This window comes from Actinia tenebrosa, unplaced genomic scaffold (assembly GCF_029948245.1).
Source record: "Actinia tenebrosa isolate PJP-AT-01 unplaced genomic scaffold, QUT_ActTen_1.0 utg15265__unscaffolded, whole genome shotgun sequence".
NCBI classification, from domain to species: Eukaryota; Metazoa; Cnidaria; class Anthozoa; order Actiniaria; family Actiniidae; genus Actinia; species Actinia tenebrosa.
The window spans coordinates 1-21,643 of NW_028292593.1; the positions used below are offsets into that span (position 1 = coordinate 1).

A 21,643-nucleotide genomic window follows, 5' to 3' on the forward strand; every position below is an offset into this window, starting at 1 on the left:
CCCCCGGGCCCGGGTCGGGGATGGAGACCTTCCGCCCGCCACCTTCCCCCCGCTTAAAGAAGTAGGGGGGTTTCACCGCCCCTCTGCCCCCTCATTCGGGGCCAACACCTCCCCACACTGACACACACAACTTAACACACTTCACCCTTACACACAAACACTTAACCACACTTACACACACACTTAACACACTTAACACCTTACCACCTATTCAAAACAACCCCACACTTACACCACTTACACACATTGACAACCACTTACACCCCCTTACGACACCCCTTACCGCACTAACCTTTACAACACAATGCACACACTACACAAACTTACCCCACTTACACACACTTACAACACCACTTACACACCTTTACACCAACTTACACACCCTTCCACACACTTCACAACACTTAACAACACAACTTACACACACACACTTACACACCTTACAACACACACACGTACACACACTTACACAGCACTTACAGCACACACTTACACACACTTACACACACTTACACAACCTTACAACACACGTACACACAACTTTACACACACTACAACTACAACTTACACAGCACGTACACCACGTTAACGACACTTACACACGTACACATCTACATTACCCTAAACAACACTTACAAAACACACTTACACACACTTACACACACTTCACACACTTACCTACACTTACAAACACACTTAACAGACACACTTACCACACTACAGACACACTTAACACACACTTACACAGCACTTAAATAAAAAGACACATTAACAACACACTTACACACACACTTACAAACAAGGCACTTACAACACATACAACACTTACACCCTACACACATTTACACACACTTACACACACTTACACACACTTACACACACTTACACACACTTAACACACTTACACACACGTACACACACTTACCACACTAAACACACTTACACACCCTTACAGACACACCTTACCACACTTACTCACACTTAACCACACTTCACACACTTAAACACACTTACAACACTTAAAACACACACTTTACACACACTACACACCACTTACACACACTTACACAACACTTACAACCCACTACACAAACAACACTTACACACACTTACACACACTACACCACTACAAAAACACACTTACCACACACTCTTACAACACTCGGTACAACCACACTTACTATACAAAACCCTATTTCCACACACTTAAGAACACCTTACCTTACACCGACACACACTTATTAACACATTACCCCTCATTTACCAACACTTACAAACACACTTCACACACTTAACAAACACACTCAACAACCTTTACAGACACTTACACACACTTACACACACTTACACACACTTACACACACTGACACACACTTACACACACACTTACACACCACTTACACACACTTACACACACTTACACACACTTACAAACACTTACACACACTTACACACACTTACACACACTTACAACACACTTACACACACTTACACACACTTACACAGCACTTACCAACACTTACACAACACTTACACACACTTACACACACTTACACAACACTTAGAGTACACTTGTCGACACACTCATTACCACACACTTACACACACTTTACTACACACTTACACATACTTACAACACACTTAACACACATACACACCCATACACACACCCAGACACAATTTACACAACCCTTACACAAACGTACATACACTTACACAACTTAAAGCAAAACTTACACATACTTACACACACTTACACACACTTACAAAAACTTTCAAACACGTTCACACTCTTATAGACATCTACACACACTTACACACACTTACACACACTTACACACACTTACACACACTTACACACACTTACACACACTTACACAACACTTACATACACCTTACACACACTTACACACAACTACACAACACTTACAACACACTATTGCACAACCTAAAGCAAACTTACACCACTTACACACACTTAACAACACTTAAACCCTTAACAATACAAACTACACACCCTTACACACCTCTAACTTACTCTTCACACAACTTACACCACTTCCTCCTATATACGCACTTAACCGCCACTTAGAAGCCCTTACTTTGACTTACACACAATTACAAGCCGACACTTACACACACTTACACCACACTTCACGACACTTCCCAGCAAACTTACACAGACCCTGTACCTCCCCCTGTCCAGCGACACATATACACACCTACACCACCGCCTTAACAGAGCCACTTCCGTCCCCCCTTAGCAATACTCCCGGACCCTTCCCACACCCTATACAGCAGCCTTCCCCACCGCACCTTCCAACACCTTATAACACACACTCACACACTACAAACATTACCCACCTTACACACACTTACAACCCCCACATCTTTACACACACTTACAACCGCACCTTCACAAAACCACCTTTACACACAAATGCACACACTTACTAAGCAAACTTACACACACTTACAACACACTTACAGCACCCTTTACCATACACACTACCAAACACACTTCACACACTACCACACGTAAACACTTACACAACACTTAAGTCAACCACAACAGCCCTTAATAAAAACACACTGTACACACACTTACACACACTTACAACACACTTACAACACACTTACAGTACACACACTACACACACTTACACACACTTACAACACACCTTACATACAACACACTTACACACACTTACAGACACTACACACACTGAATACACACACTTACACACAGCTTACCACACACTTACATACACACTTACCACAACACTTACACACACTTACACCACTAGACCACACTACTTACACACACTATAGACACCTTACACACAGACCCTTACACACAAAACATTACAACAAACTTACAACGACACTTACACACATCTTACAACACACGTCACACACTACACACACTTACCAACACTACACAACACTTAAATCACACACTTACACTACACACACTAAACACACACAACACACACTTACACACCACTACAACACAAGTACACACCGTACCAACACTTACACACACTTAACAAACACCACTTACACAACTTACACACACACGTACACACCCTACTTCAACCCCCACTTAGACACACGTGACCCCACTTACACACACTACACACCCACTTCCACACCCTTAACACACACTTACAACACACTACAACACACACTTACACACCTTACAGCACACGTACCCACTTAACTACACACTTCACAACACTTACCCACACATACATACAACCACACGACTTACACACACTAACACCACACGTACACCAACCAAAACGTACCCACCCTTACACACACTTACACAAACTTACACAACACACTTACACATACCAGACTTACAACCACACTTACAAGACACACCACTTACAGGCACACTTACAACACACCCTTACACACCCTACAACACACAACCCTTAACACACCCTTACAAGCAAACGCCTTACACGCCCTTACCCCACACTGTACACACACTTACACACCCTTAACAACACACTTAACAAACAACACACACACACTGCTTACACCCCTAACACCACTTACACACACATATAGCGAGCATAGCACACTTACACACACTTACACGAACACTTCAACACCCTGTCTCACACACTACCCCCACTTACAGCAACACACGTACACACACTCGTACACACACTTCCCCACACTTCCACCATTACCCTTACAACACCACTTACAGAGCACACCTTCCAACACCACACTTACAGCCCACACCTTATCACACACTACACCACTTACACACACTCTCGCAACACACTACACACACTTCCCCCCACTATACACACACTACAACACACTTAGCGACAACACTTACACACACTTACACCCAACGTACACATCACATCCTTAGCAACACACACTTACACAGCACCCTTGCACACACTTACACCAACTTACACACACTTACACACACACTTACACACCTTTACCACACACTCACACACACAACACTTACCACAACACACTTCACACACTACACAAACTTACACACACTTTGCACACACACTACTTACAACACACTTACACACGTAAACACACACTTACTTCATCACACACTACACACCCTTACACACACCTTACAACACAACCCTACACCCTTACACAAACACACCCTTACACTCCCTTAAACAACCCCTTACCCCCAATGAACACACTTACACACAACTTACACACACACTTACACCCACTACACACACTACATTAACACACTTAATACAACACACTTACACACACTCACACACTACACACACTTACCACCTTACACACACTTACACCCCACAATGCCACACACTTTACAGCACAAATGCCAACACACTTACACCACATACACATTACAACACTTACCACACCTTTACACCAAAATGCACCAACTTACACCAAACTTACACACACTTGCACACAATTACACACACTTACACACACTTACACACACCTTTACACACAAATGCACACACTTACACAAACTTACACACACTTGCACACAATTACACTCACACTTACACACATTTAAACTGATATACACACAGTTACACATCTTTAAACACAATTATATTCTAACTTACACATATTTACATACACTTCCACACACCTTTACACACAAACAGAAACTTTAACAAACTTTAATATGTAGATGAAAGGTAATAAAGGTACATTTCATTTCTTTACGCATGGTGTTAAATGGCTGTAAAGGCACGCCACCTTTAACAGGTTTTTAACACAGTTAAAGGTGTATTAAAGAGACATGTACCTTTACAGGGATATAAGATGTGAGTATTAAAGGTGATTAAACTTTCATTCCCTTTAATGATCTTTAATTGTTTATTAAAGATGTAGTTAAAGGTGTATTAAAGAGACATGTACCTTTACAGGGATATAAGCTGTGAGTATTAAAGGTGATTTTACAGTTACGTCCCTTTAATGATCTTTAATTGTTTATTAGAGGTGTCTTTAAACGCCTTAAATGTTCCGTTAAATATTATCAAAGATAATGTGTTTATCTATAGGCAATCCAAGCTCTTTTTTTTAGAAGGGGTAAAAATACAGGCAGTTACAATGTATCGATAAGAAATCGAATGTCGTATCCTGTAATTGTGTGAAAATGTTTCAATTTTTGACTTGCCTCCTTGTGTATTGATGTGGGTGTTATAAATATTTCTCATTGAATTACTTTTGTTATCGACGGCTTCTAACTTATAAAACTATGAAAAATCACTGATCCGGCACTGAATACTTTAACCAAATATAAGCTATGCCATCAAAAGTTTTATTCAGGGATTCGCTCTATTAAACGAATAATAGTCTAGCAATGTCTCTAAATGATTGCGTGATATAGCGTTATGAAGCCAAAGAATAGAGTTCCTTTATCTACTAATTATATAATGTAATGTGCGATTAATCTACTTAAATTCAGTAAATCATCACGTTACGTCAATGATGACAGATCACGGAATCACGAAATAAACCGATACTAAATAAAGGAGGATTCATTCGATTCACATTGTTGTATACATTAAGCTAGTTGGTCGTTCAGTATTCAAACATGAGCTCAGTTCGTTTGAATCCCACTCAGGGTTATTTATTTTGTACTCATTGTAATGAAAACGTATCGGAATCAACGTACAGGAGACATATGAACATTTTGCGTCGTGGATCTAATGTGAGAGATGTAACTTCCAAGGTATGTATTATATATTGCGCTTGTGGTTTTATTAAGATATTCATCTCAAGTCCTTAACACTCGTTCTTTTTTGGAATCGGTCATGATCATACAAAGGTTCATAAATTCCCTCATTACACGATATCATGACATGCATCCAATCTATACACACCTACATTATAATGCAAATTGGTTCGTGCAAATTTTGTTTTAAGTAGGTCATGTGTGCTTGAAAGCGAATTTGACAATGTACCCCGCATGGTACTTCAATGTTCATACTTTCCTCTTTGGGTTAGCTGCCGACTTCTTGTATTTATTTATTTATCTATGTATGCATTTATTAACTTAGTTTTTTATTCTATTTGGTCGCAATCTATGTCCATGAAATAAAGAAGGTCATTTCAAATATTGCCAGCCTAGTGTCAGAGTTTTGTGTGATGGTCAAAAGTCAATGACACCATCCAATACCTATGTTAAACTAAATCTGTGTCAATCGATATCAAGTGTCACTTCTTGTTCCTTACTATTTCCCACATGTATAGGCGAGAGGGAACCAGAGCCAATATCTGAAGACGATCATGATCAACTGAGATTAAATGAAGATGTAAGTTCAAACTTAGATACACTAGAATAGGGTGGGAGGGGGGCACAAAATTTTGCTTTCGGCACCAAAAATTAGATTAATTCATGCAGGATTCATGTGGATTTGAAGGGAAAATGGAATATCCCCCCCCCCCTCTATAATCGAGATCTCGCTACATACGCCCCCTCCTTTATACTAGATACAAAGAGGATATTACATGGGCGCGCGGAGATACGAAATTTATCTTCGAGTATTGAAAAGATATCTTACGAGTGAGCGCAGCGAACGAGTGAGAGATTTTCAACACGAGAAGATAAAATTCGTATCTCCAAGCGGCCATGTAATATTCTGTTTATTATATAATTATCGATGAAGTATGTTTTGGCTTTTTCAGGCAATTCTTTCCGTGTATTTTTGAATAGCCATCGCAATGGTGTTATTTTCACACGTGAAAATAACATGTTATTTTCACATGTGAAGATATCAATTTTTTTTCGAAATAGAGAAAAATAGATATTTCATTGGTAATTATATAATAAATTGTGTTATTAACTGGACATTGTTGTATACATAATTGCATGCATATTTCGTTACCGTTTTTTTTTTACTGAAATAATTAATATGGAAACGAATTCCTTCGTTCGAATTATCTTTTATGTAATTACATTCCTCTTATAAATAATTCATGTTCTTGACATTTTATAGAAAAGTGAATCAACGTTAAACACTGACAGCTCAGAAGAGGTCAGCGATGAGTACAATACGGATACTGAGGAAATATGGGATGCTTTGCCAGAATCTGTTCTTCAAGATCTTGACTCAGATAATCCTCCCCTCCCAACGGAACCAGCAATTGTTGCTAAAAGGAAGAAGCACCACTTCGTGCACTCTATTGTTCATAACATGCTTTACTTCTTGTTGATTTGGCAGAGTTTGAGCCATGTGAGTGACAACGGTCTCACGTGGTTACTCCAGTTTTTTCTTCAGTTCCTTAAAATACTCAACGTCCAAATTTCAAATGAGATTCTTAACGAAATAATCACCATATTCCCATGTTCTCTATACATGGCAAGGAAATTTCTCGCTTTAGACAGAGATAACTTTACTAAATATGTCGTTTGTCCAAAATGTACAAAGTGTTACAGCTACAATGAATGTGTGAAGAATATCAATGGAAATTTAGTTGGAAAGGAATGCACCAACACATTCTATTCAAGGAGAAGGCAGAGAACTTGCAATAGCCAATTAGTTAGAAAGGTAACTTTTAAGGACAATTCGGTGAAGTTCTACCCCATTCACTACTACTGCTATAACAGCATCATAAACTCTCTTGAAAACCTGTTACAGAAAAATGGATTAGTTCAAAAATGTGAAGAATGGAGATTACGCAGGCATGACGATTGTATGGCTGACATCTATGATGGAAAACTGTGGAATGATTTTCAACAGCACAACGGACAAGATTTCCTAAAAGCTCCTAGAAACTATGGTTTAATGTTAAATTTTGATTATTTTCAGCCCATGCAGCATCGAAAAGATTATTCAGTTGGAGTGCTATACCTAGTGTTGCTAAACCTTCAACGAGCTGAGAGATTTAAATGGGAGAACGTTATAGTCGTAGGCATTATTACGTCTATGGAGCATGAAGCCAAATCTCTTAACGAGTTTCTCAAACCTGCTATTTCAGAACTCAAAGCTTTATGGAAGGGCATTTACTTAAAAAAACAGCCTAAGTAGTATTCCATTGAAATTCAAAGCAGCTGTCCTTTGCACGTCTTCCGACATACCAGCATCACGCAAGCTATGTGGTCTAAAGAGCCACAGCGCTGAATTGGGATGTTCCAGATGCTTAAAGAAATTTCCTGGAAACTTTGGAGAAAAGCGAGACTACTCGGGTTTTGATCGCGAAAATTGGGAGAAAAGAACTAATTCGGCTCACAGAAAAATAGCAAAAAAGATAAGCAAATGTAAAACCAAAGCCCAAGCAAAAGACCTATCAAAAACGTTTGGAGTGACGTATTACTCTTCTTTGCTAGACCTGGAGTATTTTGATGCAATCCGTTTCTGTGCCATAGATCCAATGCATAATCTGTTCCTTGGTACTGCAAAAAATGTTTTTAAGACATGGATCAACGAAGGACATTTATCAAAGACAAATTTGGCAAAAATAGAAAAAAGAATCGAATCAGTGGAAGTCCCACCGAACATTGGAAGGCTACCAAAACGGATCGATATCTGCAAACTTTGGATCCTATACAGCAGAGCAATGGAAAAACTGGACCTTGTTGTATTCCATTTTTGCTCTAAAAGATATCATAGACGAAAAGCATTTGAAATGTTGGCAAACATTCGTCTTGGCATGCCGATATATATGTAGTCCTGTTTTATCGCAAGCAGATGTTATCAAGGGGGATGGACTCTTACTCAAATTTTGCAAGGAATTTGAGAAGCTCTATGGCCATTGTGCTGTTATACCTAATATGCACCTTCATTGCCATTTGAAAGACGTTATTGCTGATTATGGACCCATTCACAGCTTTTGGTGTTTCAGCTTTGAGAGATATAACGGAATACTTGGAAGCATTGTTACCAACAACAGATCAGTGGAATTGCAACTGATGAGAAAACTGATAACGTCCAGATTTCTTGACAATTCAGCATCGACTTTGCCTGGTGAATTGCAAGGCTTTCAATCAATAATATCCTCTATGCAAGGGGAATGTGATAATGAAATGTCAACACATTCTCAGTCTTTTTCCAACCTTCTTTTATATTTCAAGATTGCTCCTACTTTACCTCTAAACGCTCTTGATTGGGAAAATGTCACAGCTATTACACTTCCTTCAAAGTTCAAGCAAAGTTGTTTTGATAGCGATGATCTAGAGACCCTTTTACAGGTGTATAACAAGATGATGCCAACCCCTATGCACTTTGGTCAACTTAGCAAAACTATCAATAAATATGGCATTATACAGATATTTGGAATGGAATATGGTTCAAAACATGAATACAGAAGCAGGCGTTCAACAGGAATCATTGCCTCTTGGCCACTAGATGATGGTAATATCAATGACAATTCATTTAGACTTTACTTTGGGACGGTGGACTACTACTTTTCTCATTCCCTTTTGAAAGATGGTGTGTACAAGAAGTATTTATTTGCATGTGTCACTTGGTATTTTCCATGCCAAGATACAACCTTTGCAAGTTTTAATCCACTTTATGTTGCGAGTACACAGAACACTTTCCCAGGTGGTCCGTCTAGGTTTATGCCTATTCAAAAACTTTACTCTAGGTGTTCTTATGCTACTTTTCAACCAGGAGATAGCAGCGAACAAACCCGCTACATTGTGACACCCTTTGACAGACATTTTGTCTCATAAATGTCATTCGCATGTGACAAGATCGTCAAGATCAGAAATATTATTATACGACTATTACGTAATTTTACCTTATAAGGTCAAGAGAACTCGCAAAATATGGCACCGTATTATGCTAGTCCTGTCCCGGTTTAACCGGTTTAACCGGGACAGGACTAGCATAATACGCTCGCAACTTTTTTCATCATGTTTCGAGGTGAAAGTGACCCAAATTTTGACCTAAATCTTCACTATGACACGAACACTGACCTAGATTTCCTAGACATCAATTTTGAAATAGATGACGATGTTCTTTTAAAAGATTTTGAAAACCCGCAGGATACGACAGTCGAAGTACAGAAGGACAACGAGCTCGAGACCACTAATTTCGCCGATGAAGATGAAGTATCAACATTCATAAGAGAAAACAGGAACAAAAACACTGCAAAAAAGACACATAACGATTTACAAGTCTTCTACAGGTGGGCAAAAACGATTAAAGAAACAAGAAAAATTGAAGAGATACCGCCTAATGAGCTGGACAAACTACTAGCCTGTTTTGTGGTAAAAGTACGCAAGCAAAATGGCGATGAATTTGAACCAGATACTCTTACCTCCTATTTACGTAGTATCGACCGCTTCCTTAGAGAACAAGGCAAACAATACTCCATTTTGCTAGATAGAGAATTCAACCGTTCTCGGGAAGCCTTGGCTTGCAAAAGAAAGGAGCTCCGTAGGCGTGGGAAAGGCCAGAAGCCAAACAAGGCACAGGGGCTGAGTACAGACCATATCCAGATATTATGGCAAAAACAACAGCTTGGCAACAATTATCCTCAAGTCCTTCTGCGCACAGTTTGGTTTCACAACACTGTTTACTTGGGTTGGAGAGCACAAGATGAGCACCATCGTGTAAGATACGGCGACTTTGAAATCAAAACAGATGGAGAAAGAGAGTACGTGGAATGGATTAAGGAACGCGGAAGCAAAACTAGAACAGGCGAAAATGAGTTCGTCCCGGATCGTCCGTTCAATCCTAAGATGTTTGCAACTGGTGGACCTCGTTGTCCAGTGAAATTATTCAAGGAGTACATTTCTCATGTACCACCAGAAATGAAAAAATCAGAATCTCCTTTCTACTTGGCAGCCATTCAAAAACCATCATCAGAGATATGGTACAAGAGACAACCACTTGGAAAGCACTCGCTGGCACAGTTCATGAAAGAGATGTGCAAAGCCGCCGGTATTGAAGGCCGTTTTACCAACCACTCGGCACGAAGAACCATGATTTCAACGCTACGAAAAGAAAACGTAGAGCCTCTGAATATAATAGCCCTGGCTGGCCAGAGAAACCTAAAGTCTTTGGATAGTTATTCAGAAGCGTCAACAGAGCAACAGCACGTTATGTCTTCCAAATTAAGTGAGCACATCGAAGGAAGAAAACTAACGATAGATTCGGCCTTGAGTCCTAAAGTACCGCTTCAACTTTCCAGTACTCTGACATCCAATCCATTTGAGCCTGCAGAACAGCCAGAATCCAATCAAAGCATGTTTTATGGAGCTGTTTTCAATAACTGTTCTATCAACTTTGGTAGAGATCATCATGCTTTGGCGGTTGAACCATCCCCCAGTTTTAAGAAGAAATTCAAGAGAATTGATCCATTAAACAGCGACGATGAGCTATAAGAACTAGTGAACTCACTAAGCTTTTCGTTTTTTGCTGGAATTCGTCTTCATGATTCTAACTTTTCAAAACTTTTGATTGTTAGTAAACTCATTTTGAATCGATGCGAAGTGTTATTTTACGAAGATCATATCTAGTTTGACGAGTTTCATGTCAGTTGTCATGTAATTTGCCTATTGACCAATAAGATTAAAGGCACTTGATGGGTTTCCTGTGTTTACGTTTTTTCTGAGATAGCGTGCGGACCTTGAAAACTCAAAAAATACTGATAAACTCGCTCAAAAAGGGACAAATACATATCAATTTCCAATGTCGTATAATAAATAACTTATTTGGGTTTTTTCCCGTAATACGGGCTGATATTTTACGAGTTGCGAATGTAATTTTTCCGAGTCCCGTAGGGACGAGGAAAAATACGAGCAATGAGTAAAATATCAGCCCGTATTACGGGAAAAAACCCAAATAAGATATAAATATCTTCGATTTTAGGACGTTTGTCAGGGTTTCCATTGATACATTTAAAAGCTAGAATTCTAATTTTTTCATAATTATTGAAATGGCACACCAGTGATAGGAACAACCCAAAAGCATATATATATCGCTTGCAAATGATGGGGTATGCGTACCCCTAACAACCTCAGGTGCAATATGCTTGTGGTATTTTTTGTAGTAATCTTGTTCTTCTGCAGTGAGCCTTTTCAATTTCACATCATACAGCCTCTTCAATTTGCCAAAATCTATGATAATGGGATGAAATTGACCTCCCACACCATTTAAAACAATATTATCCCCCTTTAAGTCACAATGCAAATATCCATTATCGTGGATATCTTTAACTGCTTTTGCACAAAGCCACAATACTTCAGCCCACTTTTTCGGATCAACAATTAAATTTCTTACTACAGCTTTAGAAATAGAAACGGATTCACCCTCAATACCATAGTACTTCACCCTCAATACCATAGTACTCCATGACCATCAAGTACGGTTTCTCGTCTGTACATATCCCATACACAAATGGCAAGCCTACGAGTAAAATACCAGAAAACATTTTATCACTTCTAATGGTCAATAAATAGATTAACTGAATATTCAACTGTGATACAATGAATAAAGATGTAGTAAATTATAGGTCTTCTATTCGTGCTCATTATGTTCTTTTTATTTTTATTTTTCGTCACTTGTTATTTTCGAAATAACTCTATGTTAAACGTGATCGGCCTATTTATACTCGTTATACCAACTGAAAAAGAAATTTGTTGAATAGTTTGATATTTAAAAAAATCACTAGACATTAAAACAAAATCTGCTATACAAAAAATTGATTCATTTTCAAGTTAATAAGAAAGTTTAGTATCAATCATATTCAATAATAATAATAATAGATTTTTGATATTAGTTGTACTTATTAGAGTGGTTTTCATTAAAAAAACCCGTCAAATACACTTTATCATATTTAGCACTAATTTTGTTTTCTATTGTATTTATCTGACTATTACACTCTAATTAATACACTTTGTTTTCCCGCGTTAATGAAAGCCGCTCGATCTATAGAGCAATTTTAGTATCTAAATACCAAAACGGTTTCTGCATTCGTGAGAAACTTTAATCCCACCTGACATTCAAAATGAAAGCGCTTTTCTTCAACAGATCAAGAGCATTGTTTTGTATTGAATGCATTTCGTGATTTATCAACTATATTTTACTTTCCGTGTCAAGTTAACCCCGTTCTTGACCCTCTTTCAAACACTCCACGCAGTTTGAATATTCAGTGCGATATTAAATGCGTTTGCTAATTTCCTTTTTTAATTACCTCATGACCTTCAACCAGTTCAATAGCGAGAAGAAAAATTGAACGGGCTTAAAAATAGATCTTAGAATAAATGAGGACCATAATCAGTTCTACGTGTTTAAGATTCTATGTTTAAGATTCGGGTATATATCTTGTCTGTTATATGTTCCAAAATCAAGTTGTTACACACACCTGGATGATCAATAGCATTGATACATATGGCTTCTCTCCGTACGGCCTCGACTGTAGAATGTTCAAAAAATTTTACTGCAACAGCTTGTCCCCGAAACTTCATTTTCTTGCAATAACAAAATCTTCCCTTGCCGAGAACTTGATTGTCGCTATTGGAAATCCTTGTAAAATTTTCTCTTTTTATCTGATGTACCTGTCTGTGGGGCAATGACAAAAATAAAATTACTTAAGAGGTTGTATGAAACCCTTATGCCTCTTTGTGTATAGATAAAAAAATATATAGTTGCCTCACCTATACATGCATTACGAAGACATAAGTCACAAGTTACTTACGGAGAGTCTTGATTGAGGCTGAATTCTTTCATTTCCCGCCATTTTTTCCAAAAGTACACGGCTCGTTTCCTTTGCTCTTTAGCATAAAGTCTTTGCTTTTCCAGCTCCCTTCTAAACAAATCGCTTTCAATTTGGGCTTTCTGTGCAGCCAGTTTATCAGCAGTTTCAGCCTTCTTTCCATGCGAAAGCCTTCTTTCACGCTGACGTTTACGTCGTCGTCTTTGTTGCTGCATCAATCGAGTTTCATCCTTGGTGTTTGGTCTTGAAATTCGTCTTAGTTTCGCTGGCAAAGATCGCTGTTTCTCGCTTTCTTGTTGCATCCCACTGCAGATAAGTGTGCCACTCATCATGTGGTTTTGACTAAAATGCGCCATTTCAGCCAATAATGCAGCAAAGAAAGAGAACAGAACAATCTAAACCATCGCTGTCGCATAATTACTCTGCTGTGGTCGCGGGAAAAATCAATGCTGTAAAATGATACTGGAAGTCACTTGAAAATAGTTCGCCATTTACCGTACCCCTATAAGTAACAAGTTGTCACTTCGGAAGTGTCATTTTCAAAAGATTCAAGGAATTTGAACACGAAGGCCTAAACTTGAATATTTTATTTGGGCTTTTTGTTTCATGCGATGGTAGGCCAACGATATTTTTGGAACCTTTTTATTTATTTTTATTTTTTGTATATTTTTTCATATGGTTTTAGCCCAGCCCTTTGGAACCTCGACAGTGGTACCGGGAGGAGATGGATAACATTTTATCATTTCTGACGTAATTTTTCTAGCCAATCAAAGCGACACATTAGTTTCCCGCCAGATATCAAATTTTGAACATATAAAAACCTTGTAAAAGTAATAGGTGCTCCATTTACCCTTCACATATTCCACGTTACCAAGTACCATTTGCAAGATCCAAATTCTCTGAAACTCGCGCTCAATATAAAACTCAGAATGGCTCAAGAATTATCTTTGAACGACCATTATGCGGTTCTTCTAGATAACGTCATAGAAGAAAACAGAGCATTAAGGGGACAGGTCCAGCAAATACACTCTAAAGATCAAGCCGCCTTCAGAACAACGACTGAAAAGATCGATGGGCTAATAGCAAAAATGAATGCTGAAGGTGGACATGGCAGGCGAGTGAGGCAAATAGGTGCAGGAACAATCCGCGTACCTCGCATGTGTAGTGTAAGTAAATATTTCGAACGAATATCTTCTATTTATCACAAGGGTTTTGTGAGCTATTAGTCTAAGTAACATAAAGTTCCGCCTTAATTAATTATTTTAATTAGTCATCTCAAACTGAATGTTACGGAACTGATTATTACTTCATTTTGCTAAACGCCATATAATTCACTTGTAAAGGGATTTTAACATCACAGTGTAGAATGAAACGAGTTTTAGATAATTTTGATATGATTTGTAATTTTGTTTAAACTCCTTCAATCGTTCACCGGTTCCATTTCTTTTCGCCTAAAAGTGCCTACGGATCGTGTGACCTTAAACGATGACCTGATAAAATCTGTTAAAATATCAATCATAATTAAAAAAAGACACGAAAAAAAAAAAAAAAAAAAAAAACACGCGAAAATGGTTTTATTCGATGCTTCTTCTTTCTCTCATAGAATGGCCTACGAAGAAAAGCCAAAGCCCTGGCCGATGGAGATGAAGAAAACTACACGCTTAAAATCCAAGAAAGGTTTTCTTCTAAAGCATTATTTCAATTTCAAATAATTAAACCCGTTATGCATGAATTTTTGACGCACATTGGACATTTATGTAATTTTATCTATCTTTATTGCAGTAATGTGTCGCCTTATAATATTCGAATATTTAACCACATAGCTGATGAATTAAAGCACGAGTATAAGGGTTCATGTCCTTGGAGCGCTATTCAACTCAAAGGTAACCTGATCAGAGAATAAAGGGCAAAAATCGACATCTAAAAATACTATTAATGAGGTGTCAATCCTTTTGAATATTTTGCTTTCCGATAACATAAACCAGATATCTAATTTTTGTATTTCAGTCAGTAGTGAGCAATTTCTTATAACTCCTTTTCATTTGGTTTGTAGCTGCATACAAGACATACATGAGATCAAAGCGCGCCTACGCAAAGCGTAGTGAAAAGGGAACGAACCAAGCCCTATCACAACTTGTAGGAAGCAAAACAGAAAAAGAGAGGTAAATAAAACCAGACCATTTTCTATTTGATTGCCGAGTTTTGGATTTCCCAGCCTGACAACTTCTCAAGTACAGGCTTAAAGACTATTTGGGTACATTATGGACCTAAATGATGGCTAAGTAAACTATTGGCGCGCTCCTATTACATGCCTGTGCTGTTAACACCTAATTACGATCAATCACGCGAAAGAATATGACGTCACGCAAAAGTCAAACATGTACTTACTGACAACAATAATCGAAACAAACGAGTGCATTTTGAGGACTTTTTGAAAATAGATTGAATAAATACTACACCTATAAAAACATTTGAATAACAGTTATTTCAAAAATATTCTTCTATTGTTGTAAGTTCAAAGAGCTCAACAATGGAAAGGATGGTTATTGCCAAATGAATCCAGCGCTCCAGCCAGTTATGCATTAACGACACTTTTCTGTCACATCCTGATTTCCTAGGTCATTTAACATACCACCTCTTCTTTTTTTATTATCTTAGTCACCTGTTTTTAAAAAATGAAATGAGGTATTCACTTTTTTTTTCACTTTGTTTCACAGAAACTGGGAAGGCGAGTTAAAAGTTTAGACAAAAAGCCAAACTGGAGTGAGGCCAAAAAAGCCAAAGTGGCTAAAGTGCTGACTATTGATTATATGTCCAGCGAGGAAAGTGGAGAAGAGGAAGATGAAAATGGCAATCAAAGAAGAGTCTATGTCGTTCGGCCACTGCTATGGGAGAGTGTGGATTTGAAACGGAAAAAGCCGTCTTTAGACAAATATCATATTTCCACTCTTCCACAACTCGTGCGAAGACGAATTTCTCCACGAGAGAAAGGAAATCCCTCTACAAGGTCCAAACCAGACGGATGCCCTGAATGGGCCTCTAATTCTTAGTTATTCCGTATTTCTTCTAAATAAGTAGTAATTATAATTTAGTTTTCTTTTTTTCCTTCATACATATAGAGATATAGAGATATACATAATAAGTAGAATAAGAAAAGAACCAGCAGAGCAGGCAATTACTAATTGTAGCAATCTTATGATTATAAGACGTTTCGACCTTCCTCAGATATTTTACTGTAACAACTTGTTCGTTAAACAAACAATTTGAATATAGAAGGCTAACGACGATAGCAACGACAATATATAAGTCTTGTATATTAAATGGTATTGAAAAAAGTTATAAATAAACGTTTTCAGTCATCAAATGCTGTCTTGATATTTGATATGGATATTTTTGTTATGTATCAGATGAACCAAATATCAAATAACGCGCATATGTATATATATATATATATATATAATAAATGTATGCCCTTCCATATAACCTATCTTTAATCATGCACATTAAAGAACGGTATATGAGTATATCCTCTTGTACCTTTACCAAAAGATAAAGGTGTGTAAAGATATATATGTTTGTCATTTAATCACAAGATTAAAGCAAAGTATATATGGCCCTTCACATTCCTTTAACACGCATTTATTCAGCTACATTAAAGCCTCCACTACTATGCTTTAATCACCATGTGTTATACGCATGTAAAGAAATGTTTCACTCCTTTAACAACTTTGCTTAAAGACGAGTAAATCAACCATTACTATACCTTTAAAATGCCTTTAATTGTATTTATAGATTATTGTTCGCCCTGTGGTACACTTGCACATACTTGCACACCCTCACCAACACACTTACACACATTTACACACATTTACACACAATTGCATACAAACTTCCACATACTTAGACAAACTTCCACACACCTTTATACACACTTACACACGTCAGTTAAACAAACTTACACACACTTACACATACTTACACACACTTACACACACTTACACACACTTACACATCACTTACAACCACACTTACACACACTACATTACACACACTTACACACACTTACAACACAACTACATACACACACTTACACACACTTACACACACACTTACACACACTTACACACACTTACATACACATCTTACACACACTTACACACACGTACAACACACTTACACACACACTCCTTACACACCTTACACACACTTTACACACACTTACACACACTTACACACACTTAACAACACACTTACAAACACACACTTACACACACTTAACACACACTTACCACACTGACACACACGTACACACACTTAAACACACTTACAGCACACTTACAACACACTTACACACAACGTACACACACTTACACACACTTACATCACACGTACACACACTTACAACACACGTACACACACCTTACACACACTACACCACCTTACAAAACACACTTCACACCTACACACACTTACACACACTTACACACACACTTACACACAACACACACTTACACACACCTTACAACACACTTACACACACTTACACACACTTACACACACTTACCACACACTTACTACACACTTACACACACTTACAACACAACTTACAACACCACTTACACACACTTAACACACACTTACACACACTTACACCTTACACACACTTACACACCACTTACATACACACTTAAACACACACTTACAAAACACACTTACACACCTTAACCTACACACAATTACAGCAACACTTACACACACTTACACACACTTACACACACTTACACACAAGTACACACAATGACACCACACTTACACACACTTACACACACTGACACACAATCTGACACACACTTACCACACAGTACACACAGCGGACACACACGGACACACACGGACACACACGGTGACCCCACAACAGGTACACCACACGTACACAACCGGACGCCAACGTACAAACAAGGACACACACAAATGACACACAATTAAACAAAACAAGTAAATAAAAAAACTTAAAAAAACTTAAACACACTGACAAACACAATTAACAACACGTACACACACTTACACACCCACTCTTACAAACACTTTACACACAAGTACACACAATTACACACACTTCACACATTAACACACACTTCACACACTGACCACACACTTACACACACTTACACACACCTACAACAACACTTACACACACTTGGACACACACTTACACACACTTGTAAAACAACTTACACACTACTCTAACACACACGTACACACACGTAACACACATACACCAACTGTACTACACCACTTACAACAACTTACACACATACACACACACCTGAACAGCACACTTACAGACACACTTACAACCATAACACTTAAACACACTTACACACACACGTACACACACTTACACACACTTACACACACTTACACCCACACTTACACCACACTTACACACACTTACACAACTCTTACAAACGCACTTACACAAGCCACTTACACACACTGTACCCACACTTATAGTATCCAATGACATACTTACCACACATCTTTGCACACTCACACACACCACACTTACACACACTTACAACACACTTACTACACACTTAGAGCACCACGTACACATCACTACACACACTTCACTACACTTACATCCACAACGGAGCATCACACTTTACACACACTGACATATTCCTATATTATTTACAAAGCACTACACATCACTACACACACTGGAAACACCCAACTTACCACACATCTGACACACACTGACACACACGGACACACCAACCTTTTACACACACATATTGACACACACGTACATTCAACATCGTACACACTACACTTACACACAACTACAACACACTACACCCACGTTACACACACTTTAACACACACTACACATCACCTGTCACACACACTTTATCACACACCTTACACACTAGCTTACACACACCTTACACACACTACACGCCACACTTACACACACGTACACAAACAGACACACTTACACCACACTTGCAACCACACTTGCAACACAAACTTGCATAAATGGCCACAAATAGCTTACACATACTTACAAGCTCTATATTACATTCAAACTTCTCAATCACATTTACCACACCTCACACATATTACACACACCTGACACACACTTACACACACGGACACACAAGTACACCACCACGTACAGAACTGACACACACTGACCACAACTGACACACAATGACATCTACACTTCCCCCAAACACGCCACACCACGGTCACCACACACTACACACAACTTACCCACACTTACACCTACACTTACACGACAACGGACAACAAGCAAGCGGTGGAAAACACACGGACACACACTGACACAACATCCTTAAGACACACTGACCACAGAACGTACACGTATAAGGACAACTTTACACAAACTTACAACCCACTTACCAGCCATCATACACATCACTTAACACACACGTACACAGAACTGACAAAAAACGGAAAAAACGACACACACGGAAACACGACGGACACCACAAACGGAAACACACGGGAACACACACGACAACACGGATCCACACGGACAAACACGGACTACGACACGGACACACACGGACTACCACACGGCACAACGGACACACACGGAAAAAAACGGTACAAAATGACTGGACAAAAAAGGAGCATAAAACGGACCCAAAACGGAACAAAAGGAAACAAAACGGACAACACACTGACACACACGGAAAGACATAAAGGAAACAAAACGACATTTCAGACAGTCGGAAGTACACACGGTAATCACACGGAACCACAAGGACAACACACTGGACAGCCACACGGACAACACACGGACACACAGGCACAGCACGGGGAAGCACTACAGGCAACACACCGGAACCCACTGCTAACGGACACACCACGGATGCAACACGGACACACACAAGGACGAGGCAGCACGGACACACCACGGGCCACACGGGACACACAACGGACACAACACGGACACACACTAAACACACGGACACAACACGTACACACAAGGACACAACTACACAAACACTGACTGACACACACTTACACATCACTTACACAGACACACTTACACACACTTACACACACTAGTGAAACACCACGTACACACAGCTTACAAACACGGCGGACAAACACTTACCAACACTGACACCACGGTACATCCGACAGCGGAGGACACACAACGACACCACACGTACACACCAAGTAAAGAAAAAGGAAATAACAAGGTAAAAAAGAAATAAGGAAACAACAACCTAACACACTTAAAAACAATGACAAAAAAGAAAAAAACGGTAAAAACAAAAGGTAAACAAACTGTAAAAAAAAGGAAACAAAATGGAAAAAACTTTAAACCACATTAAACACACTTTAAACCACCAAACTTACACATAAACTTTACATCACACTTACACATCACTTTACACACACTTCACACATACGTGTACACAACATTACCACACCTATCCAAACACTACACACACTTACCACACTTACACACAGCTTATCAACACACTTAACACACACTTAGCACACCACTTACACAATCATGGACTGTTTACACACACTTACACCACCACATGTACACAAACGTTATCATCCACAAGTACTACACACTTACATCAACACTTAGTACACACTAACACACCTCACTGACACACAGACTTACACAAACCTTAATACACATCTTAACACACACTGTACACACCTACTATCACACCCTATCAAAGGCACTACATCCACACTACACACACTTACACACACTTACACACCACGTACCACACACTTAGTACACAACTGATACACCACACGTACACACACATTACACACAAACTAACACACACAGTACACAGCCTGTACAAATTACACTGACACATATTAACACACAAATACAACACACTCCTGACCCCACATCGTACACACACTTACCACACATACACCCACTTGCACAACTACATGCCAGACACGA

The 21,643-nt window shown here is 38.7% G+C and overlaps 2 protein-coding genes and 1 pseudogene across 2 annotated transcripts; 2 read left to right on the forward strand and 1 right to left on the reverse strand.

Annotated features, from left to right (window-relative positions):
• The first annotated feature begins 6,155 nt into the window (after window positions 1-6,155).
• LOC148904389 (uncharacterized) lies at window positions 6,156-9,670 on the forward strand (annotated as a pseudogene).
• Window positions 9,671-9,853: 183 nt separating this feature from the next.
• LOC148904390 (uncharacterized protein KIAA1958-like) lies at window positions 9,854-11,538 on the forward strand. The gene has a single exon (XM_089025383.1). The coding sequence runs from the start codon at window positions 9,854-9,856 to the stop codon at window positions 11,327-11,329; it is 1,476 nt and encodes a 491-aa protein (XP_088881509.1). The 3' UTR covers window positions 11,330-11,538.
• Window positions 11,539-12,125: 587 nt separating this feature from the next.
• On the reverse strand, window positions 12,126-14,013 carry LOC116292701 (uncharacterized). Its single transcript, XM_089025382.1, has 3 exons — window positions 13,645-14,013; window positions 13,312-13,508; window positions 12,126-12,353 (listed from the first exon to the last, which is right to left on the reverse strand). The coding sequence occupies exons 1-3, from the start codon at window positions 13,992-13,994 to the stop codon at window positions 12,259-12,261; spliced, it is 642 nt and encodes a 213-aa protein (XP_088881508.1). The 5' UTR covers window positions 13,995-14,013; the 3' UTR covers window positions 12,126-12,258.
• Window positions 14,014-21,643: the final 7,630 nt, after the last annotated feature.

Excerpts from the sequence above, each read along its gene's own strand:
- LOC148904390 (XM_089025383.1), top strand. The coding sequence starts at position 9,854 with ATGTTTCGAGGTGAAAGTGACCCAAATTTTGACCTAAATCTTCACTAT.
- LOC116292701 (XM_089025382.1), bottom strand. The coding sequence starts at position 13,994 with ATGATGAGTGGCACACTTATCTGCAGTGGGATGCAACAAGAAAGCGAG. Across the intron at positions 13,509-13,644 it reads AGCCTCAATCAAGACTCTCC|ACAGGTACATCAGATAAAAA; the intron begins GTAAGTAACTTG and ends ATTGCCCCACAG. Across the intron at positions 12,354-13,311 it reads CAATGCTATTGATCATCCAG|GCTTGCCATTTGTGTATGGG; the intron begins GTGTGTGTAACA and ends TTTTACTCGTAG.